Source organism: Pediculus humanus, genomic scaffold, assembly GCF_000006295.1.
Source record: "Pediculus humanus corporis 1103172108250 genomic scaffold, whole genome shotgun sequence".
Lineage (NCBI taxonomy): Eukaryota > Metazoa > Arthropoda > Insecta > Psocodea > Pediculidae > Pediculus > Pediculus humanus.
This window is the reverse complement of record NW_002987819.1, coordinates 27,776-51,406: the sequence shown is the minus strand read 5'-3', so window position 1 is coordinate 51,406 and position 23,631 is coordinate 27,776. Positions and strand designations below refer to the sequence as shown.

Sequence of the window (23,631 nt, the reverse complement as noted above, 5' to 3'; positions counted from 1 at the left end):
TGAACTCAAAGCTGATTTATTAATAAATCAAACGAAAAATACGCACAATCAAATTGAAGCGATGAAAAAGGTGAATTTTAATAACGATTTTAAATGTGCAATTTCAATTTTTTTTTTTTATTTGTATAAATAGGTCAGTTAAATATAAAACAATAAAAAATAGTTTTTTTTTTCAAAATGAAATTATTATTATTATTATTTCCTCTATTTTTTCAAACTTATTATATTTACTTAAATATAAATTTTTTTTTTTTTTATTAAAAATAGTATTCTGAAGATGTTGAAAAATTGAATGAAGCAGCTTCTCAAAGGCCATATTCGGTTTTAGTTGCCGGTTTACAAAGAGAAAGTCAACATTTAAGAGAATTACAAGCTGAAAATTGTGAATTAAGAAATGCATTAGCAGATCATCAAAATGCAATAGAATTGATCATGTCTAAATACAGACAACAAATTTCACAATTGTTACCAAAAGAAAAAACTAATTTTTATACCATCCCTAATTTATGGCAATGTAACAAAGTAAATTTCCCTTTTTTTGCTTTCTTTCTCAAATAAATTTGTTTTAATTATTGACATGAGCCTTCATAATTATTTTTTTATTTTGTTAAATGAATTAAATAGATTATTCAAGAACAATCGAATCAAATCAATGAAATGAAACAAATAATGAGAGAAGCTGCTAAAGTTGACGAAGAAAATTCCGTTAAAGATCAAGAACTCATATCGAGACTAATGACGGAAAATAAAGTTTGTAATTTTATTTAAATAAATATTAAAATTAAAATTAATTGAAAAATTTAAATTTAAATTTTTTTATTTTACAGGGTTTGAGAGATTTATTATACATTCATAGAACATATGGTCCTTTTATCGAAATGATGGAAAATGATGGGAAAAATAATGATAAGAACGATGAAAGCAAATCGTAATAACTTCACAGTTTGTCCGTTTAAGCAAGCTTTCATATTGACTTAATCCTTCATTCAACAACAACAACAACAACATTTTAATAATCTGTTAAATATTTATCAAAATTGACAGAATAAAAAAATAAATAAATAAACTTGAGGCTTATTTTTTTATAAAAGCCCTTTTCGCTACTACATGAGTAATATGTAATAATTTTTTTTACTTTTTATTCAAAACTTATTTTTTTAAAATACAAAAAAATTTTAAACATTTTATTATTGTGGAAAATTTTTTTTTTTATTATCTAAAAATTTATTATATTGTAATAATTATAATAATAATAATTTTTTTATGATAATATAATTTTATACTGAAAAATGCAATTATGTGTATTTATTTCCCCCCTATAATTTAAATATACATAAATTAACAGTTTAATAAATTATTTAAAAATTAATTTTATTTTATGAGGGCAAAAATTTTCTCATATACTGTATATTGCAGATTACATTTCATAAATATTTATAATAATGATAGTTTTTCTTAACTCTCATACATCTGAATAATGAAAAAATAATAATAATAATACATGTTATAATTGAATATTGAATCGTTAAATACGAAAGGATAATTTCAAATATATAAAAGAGTTTATAATAAAGGCAAAATTAATTTAATAACCCCCTAAAAAAAAAAATATTCCTTATATATAATAAATGAAATGTTCATATTGACACAAATAATAAATTATGAAGTGAGAAAAAAAAAAAATTTATCAAACTCTAGTCGCAGTATATTCTACTGGAAATCGAAAGGAATGCTGACCAAGTGCTAATATATTAGGTAAAATTCCAGCATTTGGTATTATGTTCCAAGATAATGTCAGTGTAACATTTTTATTTCCCCTAAAAAGATTATTATTAAATAATAATAATAATAATTATTAAAATGAAAATTTTTAATTTAATTCGATAATAATGAATTGTGTATATATACTTTAAACCGTTTCCGTCATCCCAAAAGTAATATTTTGTATTCATATTTTTGAAATCCAACATGGCATTTTCACCTCTTAAAATAATTTTATCCCAAAGGACAACTTGATTTAATTTATTATTTGATGTTTCATATTCTGCAGTCAAATAAAGGAACAATTGTTTTACATTCCAATTAAATAAATTTGACAAATCTGTTTGTAAATCAAATGTTATGAAACCTAAATCGTTTCTTTCCCTTGCAGCACTGTAATCGGGTAGTTTTTTTCTAAAATAAAATTTTAATAATATAATTATTTAAGCATACAGTAAAAATAACTTTAGCTCATAAGGTATTTTAATAATTTTTAACTTCATATCAATTATTTTGCGAAAATATTTTTTTCCAAAGATTAAATTCTCTATTTAAATGTGAATATTTAATAATTATCTGAAAACATACACTATAACTTTAACAGTGTTCATAGAAGCTGCCATTCTGTAATCCATGAACACCGTTGAAGCGAAGCAACAAAATGTTAAAACGGCTAAAACACTAAGCGTGTACGCAACAATGGCGTTTCCCCTAGTCAATACTGAATGCATTTTATTTTTCTCTTAATAACTAATTAAATTTAATAAATTTTAAGTTCATTTACTGATAAACAACATCAATATTCAAACCATATATTATTGAACACGTCGATATAACAGTTGTATAAAGGAGCCATATTGGTTTCGTAGACACTGTCGGCAAATTTCAAAACTATCTAGTGACACTTCGCGGGAAATAACGGATTTAAATTTAAATTTAAGCCGAAGGATTTAATTTTTATCAGGTAAAAATTACAAAAAGATTATTTTAAAAAATATTGATAAGGTTTAATCAATGAGTTATTATAGGTTTAATCGATAATAGTTTGTTTGTTAAAAATAAAATGAAAAATATTTTATTTTGGTTATTTGGAACGGTTTCCATAACAAGTATGTGTGTGTGTGTGTGTGTGCTCTATATTAATATTATTTTTTTAAAAAACCGTTAAAAATTTTTTTTTCTTAACTTTTTAAATTCCATTACAGTTTCATTATTTTGTTTTATAAAAACGGAAACGAATTCAATAAAAAATTCAGATATATTAAAATTAAGTAATTCGACATTATATTGTTATCATTTTACATGGATGGGAGGATATTTCAACAATAGAACATTTAAAAACATAATGAATAAAACTTGTTCGCAATATTTTAAAGATAAAAAAACACTTTGCATAAATCCAATGGTTGCAACTTGTAAGTAGGAGTAAATTAATCAAAAAAGTAAATTTTTAATTTAATTTTCTTCATCATTTTTTTTTTTTTTTTGATTTAAGACACGGGTGGGGAACCGGATTTAAAATATATATTGGATAATTATCCAGTGGCTGCCACATGTCGTTTGGCACAAGAACAAATATGTGCCAAGTATACGGTTTATAATAATGGAATAAGTGAGTTCAAATTTATATTTGTTTGTTTTCAAACTCGATCAAACAACAACAACAACAAACATTTTAAATGGATCACAACCAACCATTGCAAATTGCACTAAACAAATTTGGTTGAAAAACAATAAGAAAAAGAATTTTTTCCCTAACAAATATCATTCAACTACTCTAATTTAATCATAAATTAATTATTACTCGGTTGTTATTGTTGTTGTTGCTGCTGTTGCTGCTGTTGCTATTGTTGTGGTTGTTGTTGCTGTTTTGTTAACAATAAATAAATAACAATCATAATCCACGATTTGAAAACTATGATAAGATTAAAAACTGATATGAATGTTTTGTTTTGTTTTAAATGGCGACAAAAATTTAAACTTATTAATTAATAATTTATTTATTTATTTTAATAGTTTCCTACGTGACGAGATATTGCACGCAAATAAATATTAATTTAGAAGGACCCATGCGAACGGGATGCATTCAAGAAAAAAGAAAAAATGAAATAATTGAAGTTTGCGCATGTAGAAGCGTACCTGGACCTGATGGTATATGCAATTCATCGAATACTATATTAATTAATATTTTCCTACATATTTTAATTATTTTAATTATTTATTATCAATATAAATTTTGATAAGAAGAAACATTCTAATACCGTTTACGACGCATTATTTAATTCCCTTTTAAAATAATAATAATAATAATAATAATAATAAATAATATGGAGGATGAATGACAAAAAAAAAAAAAAAAATCTCAAAGGAAATATTTATTGATTAAAGTTTCTCACAATCTATTATACGATTAAAAAAGAAAATTTTAAAAAGTCGTTTTATGTGTGGGGGGAAGGGGGAAGATTGAAAATTATCAATTTTCCATGAGAAAAATTTTTTTTTACTCGTCCATTAAAACAACTGTCCTAACTTGAACCCCCCTTCCCCCCGTGGCACCGACACGGTGTGATGGGTTAATGTATGTACCAAATCCCAAAGGAAAAATTGTTGTTTTGTTATTATGGTGGGAAAGTTTTGTTTAGATTGATCTCATGTAAAAATAAAATTTTCCTTTATTTCAACCCTTTCATCTCCCAATCTCTCTCTCTCTCTCTCTCTCTCTCTCTCTCTCTCTCTCACTCTCACACAATCTCTTATCAATCGGAATAAGGTCATTCGATATTTTATTTCCCAATAAAATTTTATTCAACGTGTTAATTAATTTTTTTTTTTCGTGATGACGTCACACAAACGTCTTATCAATATAATTTAAAATAAATAATAATAATAATCGAAACGGTTTGTAGTAATAAATGGGGGGGGGGGAAATGACAAAAACAAAAGAGGACACCAGGAAAAAAAATGGGGCCGAAAGGACGAAAAGAGACCCTTCGATTTTATATATATATATAATTTGATTTGAAATAATTTTGTTGGAGAGAAAACAGAACAAGGCAAAATAGCAAACGGACGTCACTGGAATAAAGTCTCTGGAGACCGGGAACCATACTTCGTTTGTCTTTTATATTCTTCTTTTTTTTTTTCTCCCGTTTTTTTCTCTCTCTCTCTCTCTTTCTCGTTTTACCCTCAGTTTCGCAGCAAACATTTTCATTTCCTAAGTGAAAATTCGTGTTTTTCTTTTCTTTTCCTTTTTTCTTTTCGTATTATTTTCTTTTTTTTAAATAATTGTTTAACTATTATTAGTACTACTTAGGAAAATGAAATCGTGGAAGAAGAAAAAAAAGAAAAAATAAATAAATTTTCTTTGTCACTATTATTATTATTTTCGTACTTAATATTTAAAATGACGAGAAAATTCGAGTTTTTTTTCGGTGGGGGGAGGGAGGGAGAGGGGAAAGTGCGTAACGAAAGCGTGAAATTATCGAAATCAAACCTTTTTTCTTTTTTTTCCACTTGTTCTCAAAGACACGAGGATGACGATGATGATGATGACGACGATGAAAACACTTGTCTTGGGGGAAATAAAACAAAAAAAAATTTTTTTTGCATTTCAAACTATAACGACAGCAGTTATTTTCGATTAGGGTTATGGTTGTGTACACGTGTGTGTGTACAAAAGAGAGAGAGAGAGAGAGAAAATATACTCTAGAGTGTGTGGATGAGACACACGTTCAAAAACAACCAAATCATTCCGACAATAAAACCAGGTTATTTTTCATTGTATAAAAATCGAACCGAGGAGACAAGTGTATCATTGTTTATAGCACGTGACATCACGCCATCTTGAATTTATTCTTGCATGGTGCGAACTTGCACGTGCACGTCGAAATACATCAAACGTTAATTTTTCTAATTTATCGATTTTGATTTTCCTCCTCCTCATCCTCCTTTTTTTTTCACGAAAATTTTTTTTGACTTTCCACGCACCCGCACACACGCACGCATACTCAAAATTGAAAGAATATTTAAATGATTTTATTGGCGTAAAAAGAAAAAAAAAATTGTTTTTTTTCCGATTGATCGAACAAACGAAATAATTGTAAAAAAAGATTTTTCTTTTCTTTTTTTGTTTGGGGGGATGGAGGGGAGGGATAAGGGAGGGAGAGAGAGAGAGAAATTTTTTTTTGTTAAATAAGAATAAAAACATTGTTTTTTATCATCATCATCATCATCATCTTGTTTAATTTTGGCGGTACTGAATTTGTAAATACGGTTTAGAATTCACCCCAAGCAATGATTAGAGTGACTATAGCCCTTGACAAGCTCCCGGAGATCCCAATGTTTGAAGAGCTAATGAGCTCTACTAACTCTTCCGCCCCTTTTTCCTTTTCTTCATCCTTTTTCTCATATAACTTTCTCTAAACTAACCTTTCATCTTTCTCTCTCTCTCTCTCTCACTCTCACACAGAGACTCTTTCCTTTTCCTTTTCCTTTTATACACTCCACACACACACACACTCATATATATATTATTTTTTTTATATTTTACATCTTCGACATAACAAAAAGCATAACCTAACGACTTTATTAATTAATTAATTAATTATTTTTATTATTATTATTATTATTATTTTATTTTTTAGTTAAAAAAACTTTTTTCTCTTTTTCGCAAAATTGTTAAATTAAATTAATAAATATTTTCTACCACGTTTTTTCATAATATTTATTTTAATTAATTGCTTCGAGGGATTTTTTTTTTTTTTTTGGACTTTTCCTTCAGAATTATTATTATCATTTTTAACTCATTCATTCATTCACTCATTAGAGCTCATTCAGAATTATTATTATCATTTTTAACTCATTCATTCATTCACTCATTCATTCAATCACTCATTCATTCCGTACTTCTTTTTATTAAAAAAACTTTTACCCAAATTATTAACTTCGAGGGATTTTTTTTTTGGACTTTTCCTTCGGAATTATTATTATCTTTTTTAACTCATTCATTCACTCACTCATTCATTCATTTTCTTATTCATTTATTCAATCATTCATTCAATCATTTCCTACGTGTTTTTTTTTTTTTCAATTACTGTTACCCAAATTATTAACTTCGAGGAATTTTTTTTTTTTTTTTTTTTTGGACTTTTCCTTCAGAATTATTATTATTATCTTTTTTACTTATTCATTCACTCACTCATTCATTCATTCATTCATTCGTTTGTTCATTCAATCACTCCGTACGCGTTTTTTTTCAATAACTTTTACCCAAATTATTAAAGACTACGTAAAAATGGGAGCCAGAAAAAAAAAAAAAAACAAAAAAAATATTAAACAATAATAATAATAATAAATTTTCCCGTATATTTTACGTTTCCTTCGAATTTTATTTATATTAATTTAAAATTTTAATAAATTATTATTATTATTATTATTATTATTATTATTATTAAATTTAAAAAAAAAAAAGTCAAAATAATTCTCGAGCAACAAGTTGTTTAAAAAAAAATTTTTTTTCATTATTAAATTATTTATTTATTTATTATTTATTTTATTGTTAATTCTTTACTATTATTATTATTAATGCATTATAAAATTATTGAAAATTCTTATTTATTATCATTATTATTATTATTATTATTGGGAAAAATTATACGTATGGAAAAATGACAAATATTAAATAAATAAATAAAAAAAAAACAAAAAAAGAAAATTATTAACGAATTGTTCGAATTTTCCTTTTTATTATGGAAAACAATGTACGTGGAAATTTCTAGAACGTTTTTTGTATAATTAAATAATTATTCTATCGTAAATTAAAAAAAAAAAAAATTGGACGACGTTAAAAGCATGAATAAATCAAATTTAATAAAATAAAAAATAAAAAAAAATTTTTTTTTTTTTGCGGATTAAACCCGCCGGAAACCGAACGAATTTCCGGTAGAAAAATTAATAATAATAATAATAATAATAATAATAATAATAATAATAATAAATTGACAATAATTTTTTTAAAAAAAAAAAAAAAAAAGAAAATCAAATCAATCGTAAAAATTTTTTCCTTTTTTTCAAAGATTTAATCACGTAAAAAAAAAAAAAAATTTTATTTTCTCTCTCTCTATCATATTCGTCAAAGGAAATTTAAAATTCAAATATACACACGCACGCACACGCACGCACACACGCACACGCAAAAGAAAACGTTTTTTTTTTTTTTTTTGAAAATTCAATTTAAATTCATTCAAAGAAAAAATTTTCCACATGAAAAAAAACGTTACGACGAAAATTCATTACTTTTTTTTTTTCCTTTTTTTCCTTGACGCCGATTTTACATCCAAAGGAAGAAACAATCAAGAGAAAAAAAAAATTTTTGTTTTCCTTTTTTCCTTTTTTTCCTTTTTTTTTTTTTTTACTTCATTTCCTATTTTGTATTTTTTTTTTCTTTTCTTTCGATTGATAAATGATGGGGAATATTTGAAACATCGTAAAAAGTAAAAAAAATTGTAACGTTAACATTTTTTTAAAAAAATATTTTCATTCCTTTTAAATTTTCCTTTTACCATTGATAAGAATGTTTTTATTTCTTAAACGTAATCCTTTGATATTATCGAGAAAAATCATAAAAATGTCAAAACTTTTCACTTTAAAAAAAATCCCTCGAAAAAAAATGTCACGTTAATTTACATTAATTTACTTTTTTCCCTTCCTTTTTTCCTTTTTTCCTTTTTTTTTTAATTTCGTTACACTCGCACAAATAAAAAAAAAATTTAAAAAAAAAAAAGGAAAGTCTAACGCCAAGTCTTTTGTTACTAATTGACCCGTATAAGTAAACTCGATGAATTATTCATACTTTTTCTTTTTTTTTTCTTTTTTTTCTTCCATCTTTTTTTCTCTTACGTAAAACACACACACACACGCGGAAAAACACAAAAAAATAAATAAATAAATAACATAAAACTCAATTGTTGATCCCCCTAAAGTGTTTTACCGTTCGTTCATTTTTATAATATTCAAAGGTTTGGGTTTTTTTTTTTTTTTTTTTTTGTTTATTTGCTTTCTCATGCCTGTTTTTTGTTTTTTTTTTGTTTTAATTCCCAAAGCATAAAATGCCACTTGGATAAATTTGACATTTAAATGCTGTTATACACGGTTAAAAAATAAGAGCCAACAAAGTAATTTTCCCATTTTTTTTTTTTTTTTTTGAAAAAGGGATTTTTTAAACTTTATTTCCAACATTTTAAATTTTTTTGTTTCCCTTCCCCTCTCTCTCTCCTCCTCCCTCCCCCATCCTCCCTTTTCCCTCCTGTCCTCTCCCTCTCCTCCTCCCCCCATCACCTTCTCGATTCGCCGGAAAAATACATCATTCATTTTTTATCAACGTGAAAGGAAAAAATTTTTTTATTACTATTATGACGTCATTATTATTTTTAAAATAAAGAAAAAATTAATTTTCCGAATCCGTGTGAATTTTATTATTATTATCATCATCATCATTATTACGAATTTACGTTCGAATGAATTTTATATATAGTTAAAAAAAAATCTTTATGACGATAGAAATTTAAAAGATTATTTTGTCACGCGAAAATTATTATTATTATTATTATTAAACGCCAAATATAATTATATTTTAATGATTTTAATCTGATCTGATATGATCCGAATACGTCAATTCGTTAACTCAAATAATAATAATAATAATAATATTAACAATAAGCTGGTTTCCTTTATTCAATTAACGTATGAACGACACAAACGCACATAAAATTCTGCTTACACGTCTTTTGGTATTATTACTCGTATACATGACTACAAAGTAATAATTTTAAATCGGTCTTTTTCATCCCCTTGTCCTTTCCTTCCTTCCCCCTACTCTCTCACTTCCCTTCCCTTTTTTTTGTTTACCTCCCCGGTTTTTACGTCATCAAATTTTATACTTTACACGCTCTTATACCTGAACACACACACACACACTCGTATGGTATGGATTATAAATAATTGTTATGATTGTTATGTTTTGTACCTGTATCAAAAGTTTTAAAATTTCGAATTTATTTATTAAATTTTTTTTTTTGAATAAAAAGTGATTTTTTTTGTGTTTCCGTTTCCTGTTTCCTGTTTTTAATATTTAATTCGATGATTTAAAATAAAATAAAACCGTTTAAAACAATTTTATGACGGTTAAATCCGTTATTTAAATAAATATTTTTGACATAAAATCTGTCCGACATTTGTGTCTCATCATCATCATCATCATTATCATCATTATCATTTTTTTTTTATTTTAATGTTCGTTCGTTCGTTATGTTAAAAATATGAAATTAATATGAATTTTTTAAAAATGGTTTTTAATTCCAACAACAACAACAGTAACAGTAATAATAACAACAACAGTAATAGTAACAATAACAACAACAACAACAACAACATCAACAACAACAATAACAACAGCAACATTGGAAAAAAATTGAATTTATTAAAGAAAAGCAACAGAATGTTTACAAGGTATTAATTATTACTCAGGTGTTATTATTACGGTTAAAAAAAAAAAAAAAAATTTTTTTTTTCTTTCTTATTATTATTATTATTATTATTATTATTATTATTATTGTTATTATTTTTCTTAATAAATTTTTTGTTTTGTGCGTGTAATTAAACTGCCCCATCAAGAAAAGTAATAAAAAAAAAAATAATAATAATAATAATTTTAAAAGTATTTTTTTAAATTAATGTTAGGAGGGATCCCCCGTAACGAAGATGATTAAAAAATTATTTTTCTTTTCTTTCTTTTCTTTTCTTTATAATGAGGAGGTGTTGCAGGGGAGGGGAAGGGGAAACTCTTTTTGTTTCCGGTTTGAATTTTTCTTTTTTTTTCCTTTTCCGTAAATTTAAAAAAAAAATTCGGTTTTTTTTTTTTATTTAAACAAAAAACAAACAACAACAACAAGCGTTAATTATCGATAATTTTTTAAACTCTCGCGTTAAATTTTTTAAATAATAATAATAATAATAATAATAATAATAGATACTTTTAAACAATTTTTTTTTCGAAACCCCCTCCCAGAAAAAAAAAAATTAAAATTTTAATAATCGATAATTAAAGAAAAAAAGAGATGGAAAGACGGAAGGGGAGTAAAAGGAAAAAAAAAATTTTTTTCCCTTTTTCCCCTCGTTCCCGCCTCTGCCTCCACACCCCCGTCGTGCCCCACGATGACGACGAAAAACAGAATAAAATAATAAAATTCCAGGTGAATTTATTTTTCCATTAAAATCCGTTAGACGATCCCAACTTTTTCCAGAGTTTCTCTATAGAAATAATAATAAGAATGCAATTACTTTAATTATTTTTGATTTTCCCGCCATAAATGCTATCAAGATTTTTTACGAAAATTCAACCATGTTTGAAAAACTATTATTATCATTATTATTATTACAACCGGAAATATCGGAAAAATACATGTTAATAAATTAATTGATTTGATAAACCAGTAAAAATTAATAGAATTAAATATTTAGAAGAAGAAGAAAATAATAATAATGATAAAGGGAGGTGATGAGGGAAGGAGAGAAGAAGGAAGGGAGGGGAGGAATTTTTTGTCACCATTTTTTACAAATTTATAAATTAATTGGCTGATGAAAATTCGCAAAACAAAAAAAAAAAAAAAAAAAAAAAAAAAAACGAGTAAAAAAAAAAAAATTTATATATAAAAAAAGAAAAAAAGAAAAGTTCTGGAAAAGAAACAACATCTCAAGCTATAAAAATAATATTTACTGGAATTGAAAAATGGTTATGTTGGAAAATAAAGGTAGACGGAATCAGAGTATTCCCAGGGTTTAAAAGCTCTTTTTGACCCCCTGCACCGAGAATTTGTGTGTCTTCCCTTAGCGACGACCAATCACCGTTCATTGAGGACATCCCCTTTCGAGTGTGGGGAAAAAGCTTAAAATCGAAAAAAAAAAAAAAAAAAAAAAAGGAAAAGAAAGGGAATAATAGCAACGGGGGTAAAAAAAAAATATATATGTGAAAAAATTGTCAGCATTTTTATCATTATTATTATTATTATTATTACTATTTTTCCTTACTTTTTATTTTAGGAAAATATTTTCCCGTGTTTATTTTAAATTTTCCTTTTTTTTTCCCCCCAAATTATTTTTAATTACTGATTTTTTCGCGTAGAGAGCGACGCGGGTTCGATTAAAAATTTTCTTTTTTTCCCCCCCGTTTTTTCCGTTTCGACGATAATATTGATAATAATTATATACATTTTCTAAATTTTCTTGTTTTTTTCGGAAAACAAATTTTTTTTTTCACACCACCATTTTCCATATAAATATAAATATTGTAATTATATTCACAATGATTTAACTTTTTTAAAAAAAAAAATTCATATTAATTTGTTGTTAAAAGTTGTTCATTCGTTGTGAATATGTATATTTAATTTCTTTTTTAAAAAATAAAATTCGATTCTGTTCCGCTTTTCTTTTAATTTTTTTAATTAAGAAACCGGAAGTAATTCGTACGATTTTTTTTCTTTTGTTTTTTTTAAGTAAAACGGAAACGGAAAATTTTTCCGATTTTTATTTTTTTATTCGTTTACGCGAAAAACGCATAAATAAAAAAAATTGTCAATCAAATTTCGGGTTGGAAGAAAAAAGAAAAATTTAAATTTAAAAAATTATCCGGAAAATTTGGAGAAAAACTTTAGAGGATTTGGTTTAATTTTCGGTAGAAAATGAATTCGACTCGAATAATATTTTTAAACAAAAAATAAAATAATAATTGTAACAAGACGTGTTAAAAAAACCGCAATATAATGGAATGAAAGTTCATTTTATGATAAACTCAGATCTTGGGGTACGAATGAGAGAGAGATTCCCTCTTCTCCTACGTTTATAAAAACCGGAAAGGGATGGAAAATTCTCCGCCCCCTTTTCGCCCCTTCCATCCTCTCGTAAGGACACCCTCATCCACTTTTTTGGGCGAATCAGTTATTCAATTAAGGTTATCATTTGATTTTTCGAGCACGAACTAGCAAGAATCATCGGAAACAAAAAAAAAAAAAAAAAAAAAAAAAAAAAGGAAAAGGAAAAGGAAAAAGGAAAACGTGAAAACCCCGCATCTTAGTTTCGCGCTTTTTGTTCGATATTCAACGTAACTCAGTAATCGCCATAATTTGATATAACGGGATTTGATTTAATTATATACGGAAACTAGGTTTCATTCGGTTTTCTTCTTCTTCCTTTTTTTTTTTAAATTTAAACTCGTTAAAATTTATTACATTTTATCATTATTATTATCATCATTATTATTACCGGCTTAATAAAATTTATTTAATTTTGTTTTTCTTTCGTCCGAAATAATTTTTAATTCTTTTTTTTTTTAATTGTTTTTTTTTTTTTTTTTTTAATATTAATAAAATGTAAAAGTTTTTAATTTGTGTGCGCGTATCGAAGTTTTTTTGTTTGTTTGTTTGTTTGTTTGTTTAAAAAATAAAATAATTTATAAAAATGGATTATTCTTATTTGAATCAAGCGGCAACGACTTTCGACACATCGAGTTGTTCGTTAACGGCGGCGGGTATAGATCCGTCATCGTTGGGAAACATGCCTTGTTCTTATGGTGATTTAACATCGTGCAGTCAAATGTCACAAGCTGCCTACAGGTACACGGCAGCCGCGGCTACGATAGCAAGAAATTATAATCCCGGTACCGGCGGCATGGTCGGCCATCATCCTGCCGGCGGTGGACAATGTGCCGTTATGGGTGGACGTCAAGACGTTCATCACAGACCTCCTATGTTTCCTAGCTCAATGAATTTACAAGGTAAATACAAAAAAAACCCAAAATTTAACTAAATGATAATGATAATAATAATTATAATAATAATAATAATAATAATAAATGTTTGTTTTTGCGATGAAAAAGCGGAATCACGGGGAAAAATCCTCCAGTTTTTCCAATTATTAAAATATTAATTATCGTTTATTATTATTATTATTATTATTAATTTAAAATGACACAAAATAAATTTTTGATTGAATTTGTTTTCCCCTTATGCCCCCCCTTTCCCCGAAAAAAAAAAAATTTTTTTTTTTAAATTCCAATCAAATAATTAAAATAATTTTTGAAATGATAAAACGGAAAATTTATTTTTACAAAATTAATTTTTCATAATCACATTATCATCATTATCAAAAAGAGATTTTCTATTTTTTTCCGTTTCCCCCCTCCCGCCCTCCTTCTCCCCTCTACCTCACAGAGCTTTGCGTTGATTTTTCCCTTTTAAAAGTCAAATTATTAATAATAAATAATCTAACAAGAGAGCATAAACAACAATAATAATAATAATAATAATAATAATAATGGTAAAAATAATAACGATTTTTTGGAAAATTTAAAAATTCAACAACAACAACAACAACATTTTCTCCCCTTTTTTCTATCGCCGAAAAAATAATAATAATAATAATAATAATAATAAATTATTATATTATGTGTATATTATCACGTGATAAAAATAATAATAATGATAACGTAATCATTTAAATTTAGAAAAAAAAAACTTTACGCATAAAAAAAAAAAAGAAAATTTTTTTTTGAATATTTTATTTTATGTACCTCAAGACATTTTTAATAAAAACTTTTTCTTTCTCTTTTACCCGATCTCGACCTTATTTATTTATTTATTTATCCAAACAAGAGAAATAACGATAATAATAATAATAATGATGATGATGATGATGATGATGATGATGATAATTATTAATTTAAATCGTAAAAAAAAAAAAAAAAAAAAACGATGAAAACTAAAGTAAAAAAAAAATAAAAAATAAATTCCGTCTTGAATTTTACTTGAAAAAATTATGTAAGTTATTAACGTTAATAATAATAATACATAAGTCTTTAATAAATATATTTTTATGTCGATTATTTAAAGAATGGAGAAATAATAATTATAATAAGTTTTTTTTGTTACCGTCGCTTTTCCATCATAAAATTTTTTTTTGTGAAAAACAATTTGCGAATAAAAAAATTTTTAAACGATACCCGTCGGGAATTGTCTTCTGCTTTATTTATTTATTTATTTATTTTGATGTCGCATACATGCATCGATATTAATTTTAATTTTCTAACAATTCAATTTAAAAATAAATTGAAATTAAATTGATTAAATTGCTAAAAAAAAAAAAAAAGTCATTTTGAGTCGTCCGTTTGCAAACAAAAATGACCGTCGTCGAAAAAAACATGGCGTTATCAACCTTCTTATCATTCGTATAATTTTTATTTATTTATTTAAACAATTATAATAATAATAATAATCGTTTGCGATGATAACGACGGTTTAACGTTAATAATAATAATAATAACAAGTATAAATACGATGGGTAAAACGTAATTAAAATAAAAACGGTTAGTACAAAAGAAAATTTTAATTTTTTGTAAATTCATTATTAAAGGTTTCGGAAAATTTTTAAAAAAAATGAAAAAAAGAAAAGACAGTCGAATAAGTTTCCGGTCAAAAAATATTTCACTCGAACACCCTTTTTTATTTTTTTTATTTTTTATTTTTTGTGAAAAGCGGACAGGCATCTTGGCTTTCTGTTTCAATTAGAAATTCAATTCTTCAAGAGCCAATTTCCCTTTCCCTTTAGAAAACTTGCAACCTTTTGGCTCACAGCGATTATTCCCTCTTCTTCTTCTTCTTCCTTTTTTTTCTCCTTTTTTCCAAAAGCTTTACTTTCTATTTTATTTTCCAATTTTACTCTTTTTCTTTCTTTCCTTTTTTTTTTTTTTTCGTTTCAAATGTTTTTTTTTTTTCCTTCGGGTTTGACGTAGTTTTTATTATACGAAAGCTCGTAAAAATCGAGAGAAAAACAAAAGATTCACATGGAGACAAAGTAAATTTTATCTTCTCCCCTTCCCCACCCCCTTCCCCCACCTTTCCCCCTCCTATTTCTATTTTTTTTTTTTGTTTCTTCATTAACAGAAGACATTTTTTTAAAAATTTCATCAAAATTCAACTTTTTTTATTACTAAAAAATTTCTCAAGCAATTCTTTACTTAAAACATTTTTTAAAAAAATAAGAAAATTATTATTATTATTATTGTTATTTCTCCAGTTCTATTTCAATCGTCGATATTCCAACAAACAAATCAATAAAATATTCAAAACAACAACCACAAAACAAGACAAAAAAAATTTAAAAACCCTATGAAAGATGTAAAAAAAAAAAAAAAAAAAAAAAAAATGTTTTTCCATCCAGTTTCTTATTATGTTAAATATGTTGGTTATGTGAAAACATTTTATGTTGCACCGTGGTATATAACAATGTTTAGAAAGACGTAAACCGGCAGTAAAATTCATTTATCTCCTCATTCCAAACAATAATAAAAGTTGCAGTCATAAAAATTTACTTTTATAAGTGCACTTTTCCACTAAAGTTACAACAACGTTTTTCCTACACGAGATTTTTTTTTTTTTTTCCTTTCTATCCCTAACTTAAAACAATGAAATTTTATATTTTTCCCGTTTTTTTTCTTTTTAACGTAACATAACAATTTTTATGCATTATTGTTATAAAAGATGACTTTGTCGCTAACATAAAATTTTATTTTATATGTTTAACATTGGTATACACATATATCCTTATACACACACAAACACATTTTCTCTTTTTTTTATTTAATTTATTTTAAACTTACTCGTTTCCAATGTCTCCTTGTCAAAATATTGAATGCTTTACTTCTTCTTCTTCTTCTTTTTAACACTGTTTTTCCGCGAACGGGTACGTTTTTAACCGAATTTTCCACGAGACAATAACGTACGCGACCGTTATCCGTTTGTTTTCAACACAAAAACCTTTAATAAATGATTTAAAATGGCGATTTTATACATCCCGAGAATCATTATGGCGTCTTTTGTTAATTAACAATCACTAAAAACCAAAACAATTAAAAAAAACCGTGAAAATTAACCGAAAAACAAAAAAACAAAAGAGAAAAAACGTTATTGTTAATGAATGTGTTCGAAACTGTGAATTATGGACGGCGTCGTCAGGTAAACCATAGAGTAAATGAATTTGCACGTTTGTCAAATTTCTGTTTATTATTGTTATAAGAAGGCGGTGTGAAAACGTAAACAATAACAATTATCATATTTATTATTTTTTTCATTCTTATTATACCGGTTGAAATTCTAGAAATAAATTCTTATTAACCGGTTGAAATCAATAATAATGATGATGATGATGATGATGATGATAGTAATGAAAATAATAGTAATAATAATAATTATTATTATTATTATAAAATAAAAAGGAAAAATAAAAATAAATGTTTGACCAAGAGTAACAAAATGTCTGGCCAAAAAAAAAGAAAAAAAATTATTATTATTATTATTATTTTTTTTTTCATTTACGACTTTTATTTATTTACTTATTTTTTTACTTTCTTTCTTTCTTTCTTTTCCCCTTTCCTTTTCCTTCTCATTCTCCCGCGCTAAAAATTTACAAAAAAAAAAAAAAAGAATTTATTTCAGCTAATAAATAAAATTAAATTAATTTTTTTTTATTTTATTTTTTTTCATGGAGTTAAAGTAAAAGGAAATAAAATGGGGGGAGGGAGGGGGGAGGGAAGAGAGAGGGAAAAAAATTATAATTAACATAATTTATGTTATAAATTTTTTTTCGTGCGAATAAAAAGAATAAAAAAATTATTCATGAAATTTTCTAATGTCTTCAGGTAAATTTAATTTATTAAATTGACTCTCGGTTTAGTTTTCCTTGTCTTCCATTGACAAGACCAAAAAAAAAGAGGAGTTTGGAGAAAATGAAGGGAGAAAAAATGTAGAAGAAGGAACAGGAGAATAATATAAAGGAGGCAAATCGGAGTGAGAGAGAGAGAGAGAGAAAAAAATAAAGAAAGAGAGAGAAAGGGAAAAGGCAAGGGTGGAAAAATCCGCCATTTTGAAAATCACAGACGCGCAGAATTACTCTGAGTCGTTTGGAATCTTGCATGTTACCAAGTCACAGACAAAATTTATTATTTACTTCTTTTCCATTCGTCGATAATTGAAATTTCCGATTTTGGAATAAAAATTTTCTTTTTTCCTTCCCCCCTACCCCCCCTTCCTTCCGTTTGAAAATTTTTTACTTCCGTTTGTTTACGTAAATCCTTCCTCTTCCTCGCCCCCCGTTTTTTTTGTTCAAATCAAAAACGTTTAATAAAATAATTATTTAACAATGAAAATTATGAAAAAAATTTCATAAATTGTTTTTTAAAAAAAAATCATAGAGTAATAATTTTTTTTTTATTTCGATACCGGAAATTCCGAACCGGAAATAGAAAAAATAAAATAAAAATAATGAAAAAAAATGTTTCGGAATGAGAAAAAGATGACCTCGACGATTTTCTAAAAGTGAAGGGTAAAAAATATCAGAATCATTTAAATCACTTCCCTGTTACATTTGTCATTTTTTTTCCTTTTTCCTTTTTTTCCTCTTCCTTTTCCTCTTCCGTTTCCGTTTCCGTCCATGTGGTCTGTGGTTAAAAAAAAAAAATATGAAAAAAATATACTGCCCCTTTACGCAACAACACCATCACATTAAATATATATATAATTTATCATATTTGAGAAGAAAAAAAAAATTTTTTTTCCTCTTTCGACTTTCTTTTTTTTCCCCCTATACTCCTCCTTCCTACCTTTTTTTTTCTCCTGCCACGAAATTTTTCACGTTTTTTTTTTTAACACACACACACGCATTTAATAAACAATTATTATTATCGTTATTAAGAAAGGGTCTTACTGATTATAAATTACTTATATAATAAAATAGAAAAAAATTAAAAAGGTTAACGCACGCGGACCTTTTCCCAGCCCCCCACTCCCCCCGTTTATTATTATTATTATTATTATCATCGTCGGGTAAATTAATTAATTCTTTTATCATTTTCATCTCCGTCTTTCTTATCACTCGGACAAACAAAAAAAAAATTATAAAAATTTCATCATCGTCGTTTTCCTTTTAAAATTTTCCATTTAAAAATTCTAAATAATAATAATGATGATAATAATAATAATAATAAATTAATGAATAAAAAAAATAACAATGGAAATGAAGTGTAAAAAGTTTTTGTAAAAGAAAGATTTATTTTGTAAAACCAATGTAAAAAAAAAAAAAAAAAATTGGAAAAACGATGATGATGATGACAATTTTCTCAAGTTCCCACCTCTCGGCACTTTTCCCCTCCCTTCCTGCTCCTCCTCCTTCTAAAAATTAAATAAGAACCTCGTATTTTAATTAAATTAATTATCATAACTTTTGTTTTTTTCTAAACAATTTCTAAAAAAGAAAAAGTTTATTTCGATATTAATAATAATAATAATAATAATAATTTTGCATTTCGAGAAGCCTTCATCAAAAATGATAAATAAATAAATAATAATAATAATAATAATAATAATAATAATAATAGAAAAAAAAAAGGAAAATTTTTTCTGCGGCAAAACGAGGAGGTTTGTTTTAGTGTTAAGAGTTATGAATAATTTAAAAGTTGGTTTTTGGAATTAGTAGTGATAACCCTTTTCTAATGTAAAATGGTTTAACATTTCTTCTCCAGTTTTGAGAAATCGTGATAATGATAATGATGATAACGATGTATTTGTTTTTTTTCCAGCCGGACTTTCTTATAAAGTTTATTCAGGTCACGATGGGGTTTTAACGGAAAAAAGAAAACAGAGAAGAATAAGGACGACATTTACATCGGCACAATTGAAAGAACTGGAAAGGGCTTTCCAGGAAACGCATTATCCAGATATTTACACAAGAGAAGAAATCGCAATGAAAATCGATTTAACGGAAGCTAGAGTCCAAGTAAGCTATTTTTTGTTTTTTCGAATCGGAAAACAAATTCGTTTTCCTAAAAAAAAAAAAAAAGGAAAATTTTTTTCTTTTAAACATTTTCTATTGTTTGAACAAAACCTTTGTTGGGGAGGGTTTGTGGGGGAGAAAAGGAACCTAAAGGAAGGAGGAAAAACGAGAGAGAGGGGGTTGGGGTCGATGCGTGTGGTATATACAGTTAAACGCGGATAAAAAAATTTTCCTCTGAAAGGTTTAAAAAATTTTCCTTTTTTTTTGTTGTTGTTCCTGCTGGTTGATTTAACGTGACACGATTTGAAAATTTTTTTTTTTTTTTAAATTCTATTGAAATTCATTGTAAGTTTTTCAAATCCATCAAGATTTAGATTCTAGACTGTTAAAAATCAAACGTGAATTTTTATAAAATCGAGTTTTCATTTGTTTTTCCTTCCTTTCCCCCCGCTCACCTTTCACTCGCTTTCCCTTCATCCCTTCCGGAAAAAAAAACTTTTTCAATCTGTAAATAAATCTTTTTTTTTTTTTTAAATATGGCGGATGATAATTTCGTTGCGTTGAATATTAAAAAAAAAAAAAAAAATTTACAAGTTTTTATCGTTCTGTACCTGTTTGTCTATAACCCCGATTTTTTTTTTTTTTTAATCCTTGTTTTTCCACAATAAACTTTGTTTAATTCCACGTCTTTTTTTTTTTATTATTTATATTCATTCGTATTGTATGTTTGATTTGGCATTAATCATTTTGTTGTCGTTTTGTTATTATTTTTAGGTGTTTGTTTGCTTACTAAGCTTAAATCTTACACATTTACAAAGGGGTGGATTGATGATTAAGTAAAAACTACCCAGTCAATCGGAGAGTTTGTACGTGCGCGCGTGTGTTTGTGTGTGTTTTGTTCAGTTAGTAAACTTAAAAAGATTTAAAATTAAGGGTATAAATATTTCCGACACCCCCTATTTACCGATTGTTTCGTTTGAGTTAATTTAATTTGAAAATTGTATGACATGTGTTTAACCTCTCTTGTCCATTTTCATCCCTTATGAATAAAAAACACTTCTTTTATTGGATAGATTTATGTTTTTTTACCACCCCTAGTTAACACTCTTGTACAACTACTACTAATCTTTTACTAGTGTCACAAAAAAAACGGCACGTCATCTTTTTATAAAAAAAAATAATAATAATAACGTAGTCATCATTATATCGACAAGGTGCCACGACAAGTGACGTCACATAAAAATAATAATAATTATATTTATTTTATTTTATTTTTTTCTGTGGCGATTTTTCTACTGGTAAAAAGAGTTTTTACACGTCATAGAGAATGATGATGACATCATCAAAAGGCGTTAATAATTAAATAAAAATTTTTGAAAGCGGGATTTTAGAACAAGTGAACGTTTTTTTATTTTATTAGTTTAAACGATGATGATGATGATGATGATGATCCCTCTATCAATTTCGTACGACAAACAAAAGAAAAAAAATCCCGTACAACATTAACTTAAACCATGTGACACACGGTATTGCTTTAACATTGTTTTCTTATTATAAAAAAAAAAAAGGTTACTTATTTTAAGGGGGTTGAAATAAATATATATATATAAAAATTATTACAGTTTTCGAATAATGGTGGAGAAAGAGAGAGGAAAAAAAAAAGTTAATAGTCTGTAAAGTTAAATAAAATGAAAATGATTCGAGTTTTGTGTTTGTGTGTTGGTTGGTTGGTTGTCTGGTTGTTTTCCTCTCACCCCGTCCCACGCCACCACCCCCTTTATGATTGAATATGTATAAGAAAAAATTATTTATTTAAAGTTAAATAATAATTTAATGTAATTTAATTTATGGATTTTTATCAATCGAGTATGAAAAAAAAGTTTTTATGTTTGATGACGTCAAATGTCCATCAAAAAATAATATTTATGTACCCGAAAAAACGATATAGAAGCAGGTGTGCTATTTTTGGTGTGTGAGAGAGAGAGAGAGGGGGGAGAAGTGGAAGAATGTATGAGAGTTTTACCTATTTAAAATACAAAATTTATTTAACATTAAATTATTATTATTATTCAATTTTTTACCCCCGGGAAAAGCGTGAAAAACTGGAGACAATGAAATTAAAAAAAAAATAATAAAAAAAGGGATTTTTTGGGAAAAATTTTTTTTAATTAACAACGTTTATTATTTGTTTTTTGTAATTTAATTTTTTTTTTGTGTGTGTGAGAGAGAGAGAGAGAAAGGGAGAGAGAGGGAGAAAGAGGGGGAGGGGGAGAGAAAGATGGTTAAAACGAAAATATTGACGTGGTAATTACGTATTTATTAATAAAAAGATTTTTATCCTCGTGTTAACAAAATCGAAAAAAAAAAAAAATCCTTAAAAAAGTAAATTGGGAAGCTATGGAACGAATGAACGAACAAAAAAAGGGATAAAAAGGTTAAAGAAGAAAGGGAGGAAGGAAGGAGGAAGGAAAAAAGGAAAGAGAGAAAAAAAAAAGATGAAAAAATAAAATGAACATACTGTTTATTTTAACACATGGGCTCAAATATTTTGCTTCAGAATATTTGTCTTTCGGCTTAAAACAAATATTGGCGCTTTTACACACACACACACACACGCAATCCCGAGAGGTTAGTCCCAACCATTGACAACTTGGTTAAAGGTAAATAAGGGGTGATTTTAAGGGTTGTTCCCAATGAATGCATAATGAAAAAATAAGGAGTATCTATTGTTTGCCTTTCATATTTTTTTTTTTTTTACTCAAAATATTTTTATAAATTATTAAATTTATAAAAAAAAAAAAACCTCTTATTTGAAATCTCCTCCCCTACCCCCCTCCCATCCTCCCCCCCGGCCTTTTTAGTTTCGTTAAGAAAAAATAAATAAAAAGAATTAATTTCACCACCACCACCATCATGACTACCCAATAATTATTGATTGATTTTTTTATATTGAATCGCATAAATAATTATGTATTTTATCAGGTATTATTTTTGTATCTTATCAGGTATGGTTTCAAAATAGAAGAGCAAAATTTCGTAAACAGGAACGTTTGGCACAACAAAAAGCCGTACAATCTTCGTCCAATAATTCGAACAATAACGATTCGGCATCATCACCCCAAACGATAAAGACTGAAAGTGGAGGAAAACAAATCGTAACGAGTAGTAGTAATGGTAAAGACATGAAACCAGGTACTCCAAACACAAATAATTCAACACCAAATTCAAATCATAGCGTTTCATCAAACGGAGACATAAAACCTGTCAACGGAAACGGTGAGTTAAAAAAAAAAATTTAATTTTGCTGTTGTGCTGTTGTATGTGTGTGAAAATTTCAATATTAAAATAATGGGGAAAATTTAATAACAAAAAAAAAAACACTTTGATAATGTTAAGATGAAGAAGATGAAGTTTAAGAGAAAAAAAAAACATGGAGAAAGTAAAAGAGAGAGAGAGAGAGAGAGAAAGAGAGAAAAAAAAGGAAACCCTCACTCGAACGCAACCCAAATCCACACACACACACCCTCCCCTCGTGCAAATTCTGACGTTTAATCTAGAAAATTGCCTCGAATAGGCTCTTATAACTATGCAACTGATTTTTCTTTCTTTTTTTTTCTTCGTTCTTTTAAAAAGAACGAGTTTCATATAAGTTATACATAAGTGAGATTATTTTTTTTCCCTGCCCTTCTCTTCTGTTCTCCTGTTATTAGTTCGCTCATGATGAAATGTAAAGAACAATGCTCATTCATTTTCATAAACGTCAGAAACGCGGGTGCGATGTATGTCAAATAAGAGGTATAGATAGACGTATGGCAGGTGCGGGTACACACGCACACGCACACGCATACAATTTTATTATTTAAACTTTTGGGGAAAAAAAAAAAAATTTTTTCCCTTTAAAAAGTAGTATCCTTTACGCCATTAAAAAAAAAAAATCGTTGCGACGGAAGTGAAGGCAGCGGAAGTGGAGGCAGCGGAAGTGGCGGTGGCGGCGGAAAT

General features: G+C 26.7%; 5 protein-coding genes across 5 annotated transcripts; 4 read left to right on the top strand and 1 right to left on the bottom strand.

Annotated features, from left to right (window-relative positions):
• Window positions 1–932, top strand: Phum_PHUM467650 (wit3.0, putative; the record flags this gene model as incomplete). The annotated part of the gene is made up of 4 exons (XM_002430193.1): window positions 1–70; window positions 268–514; window positions 680–750; window positions 828–932. Coding segments are annotated over 4 exons (493 nt in total), but the record flags the coding sequence as incomplete, so codon positions are not given.
• A 755-nt stretch (window positions 933–1,687) lies between these two features.
• On the bottom strand, window positions 1,688–2,492 carry Phum_PHUM467640 (microsomal signal peptidase 23 kD subunit, putative; the record flags this gene model as incomplete). The annotated part of the gene is made up of 3 exons (XM_002430192.1): window positions 1,688–1,817; window positions 1,909–2,175; window positions 2,350–2,492. The coding sequence occupies 3 exons, from the start codon at window positions 2,490–2,492 to the stop codon at window positions 1,688–1,690; spliced, it is 540 nt and encodes a 179-aa protein (XP_002430237.1).
• A 575-nt stretch (window positions 2,493–3,067) lies between these two features.
• Phum_PHUM467630 (uncharacterized protein) lies at window positions 3,068–4,019 on the top strand (the record flags this gene model as incomplete). Its single annotated transcript, XM_002430191.1, has 4 exons — window positions 3,068–3,176; window positions 3,257–3,373; window positions 3,823–3,912; window positions 4,006–4,019. The coding sequence occupies 4 exons, from the start codon at window positions 3,068–3,070 to the stop codon at window positions 4,017–4,019; spliced, it is 330 nt and encodes a 109-aa protein (XP_002430236.1).
• Window positions 4,020–13,365: 9,346 nt separating this feature from the next.
• On the top strand, window positions 13,366–14,757 carry Phum_PHUM467620 (uncharacterized protein; the record flags this gene model as incomplete). Its single annotated transcript, XM_002430190.1, has 2 exons — window positions 13,366–13,585; window positions 14,726–14,757. 2 exons carry the CDS (start codon window positions 13,366–13,368, stop codon window positions 14,755–14,757), a joined length of 252 nt encoding a protein of 83 aa, XP_002430235.1.
• Window positions 14,758–19,299: 4,542 nt separating this feature from the next.
• On the top strand, window positions 19,300–23,048 carry Phum_PHUM467610 (Paired mesoderm homeobox protein 2B, putative; the record flags this gene model as incomplete). Its single annotated transcript, XM_002430189.1, has 4 exons — window positions 19,300–19,318; window positions 19,439–19,635; window positions 22,638–22,908; window positions 23,029–23,048. The coding sequence occupies 4 exons, from the start codon at window positions 19,300–19,302 to the stop codon at window positions 23,046–23,048; spliced, it is 507 nt and encodes a 168-aa protein (XP_002430234.1).
• Between the last annotated feature and the right edge of the window lie 583 nt (window positions 23,049–23,631).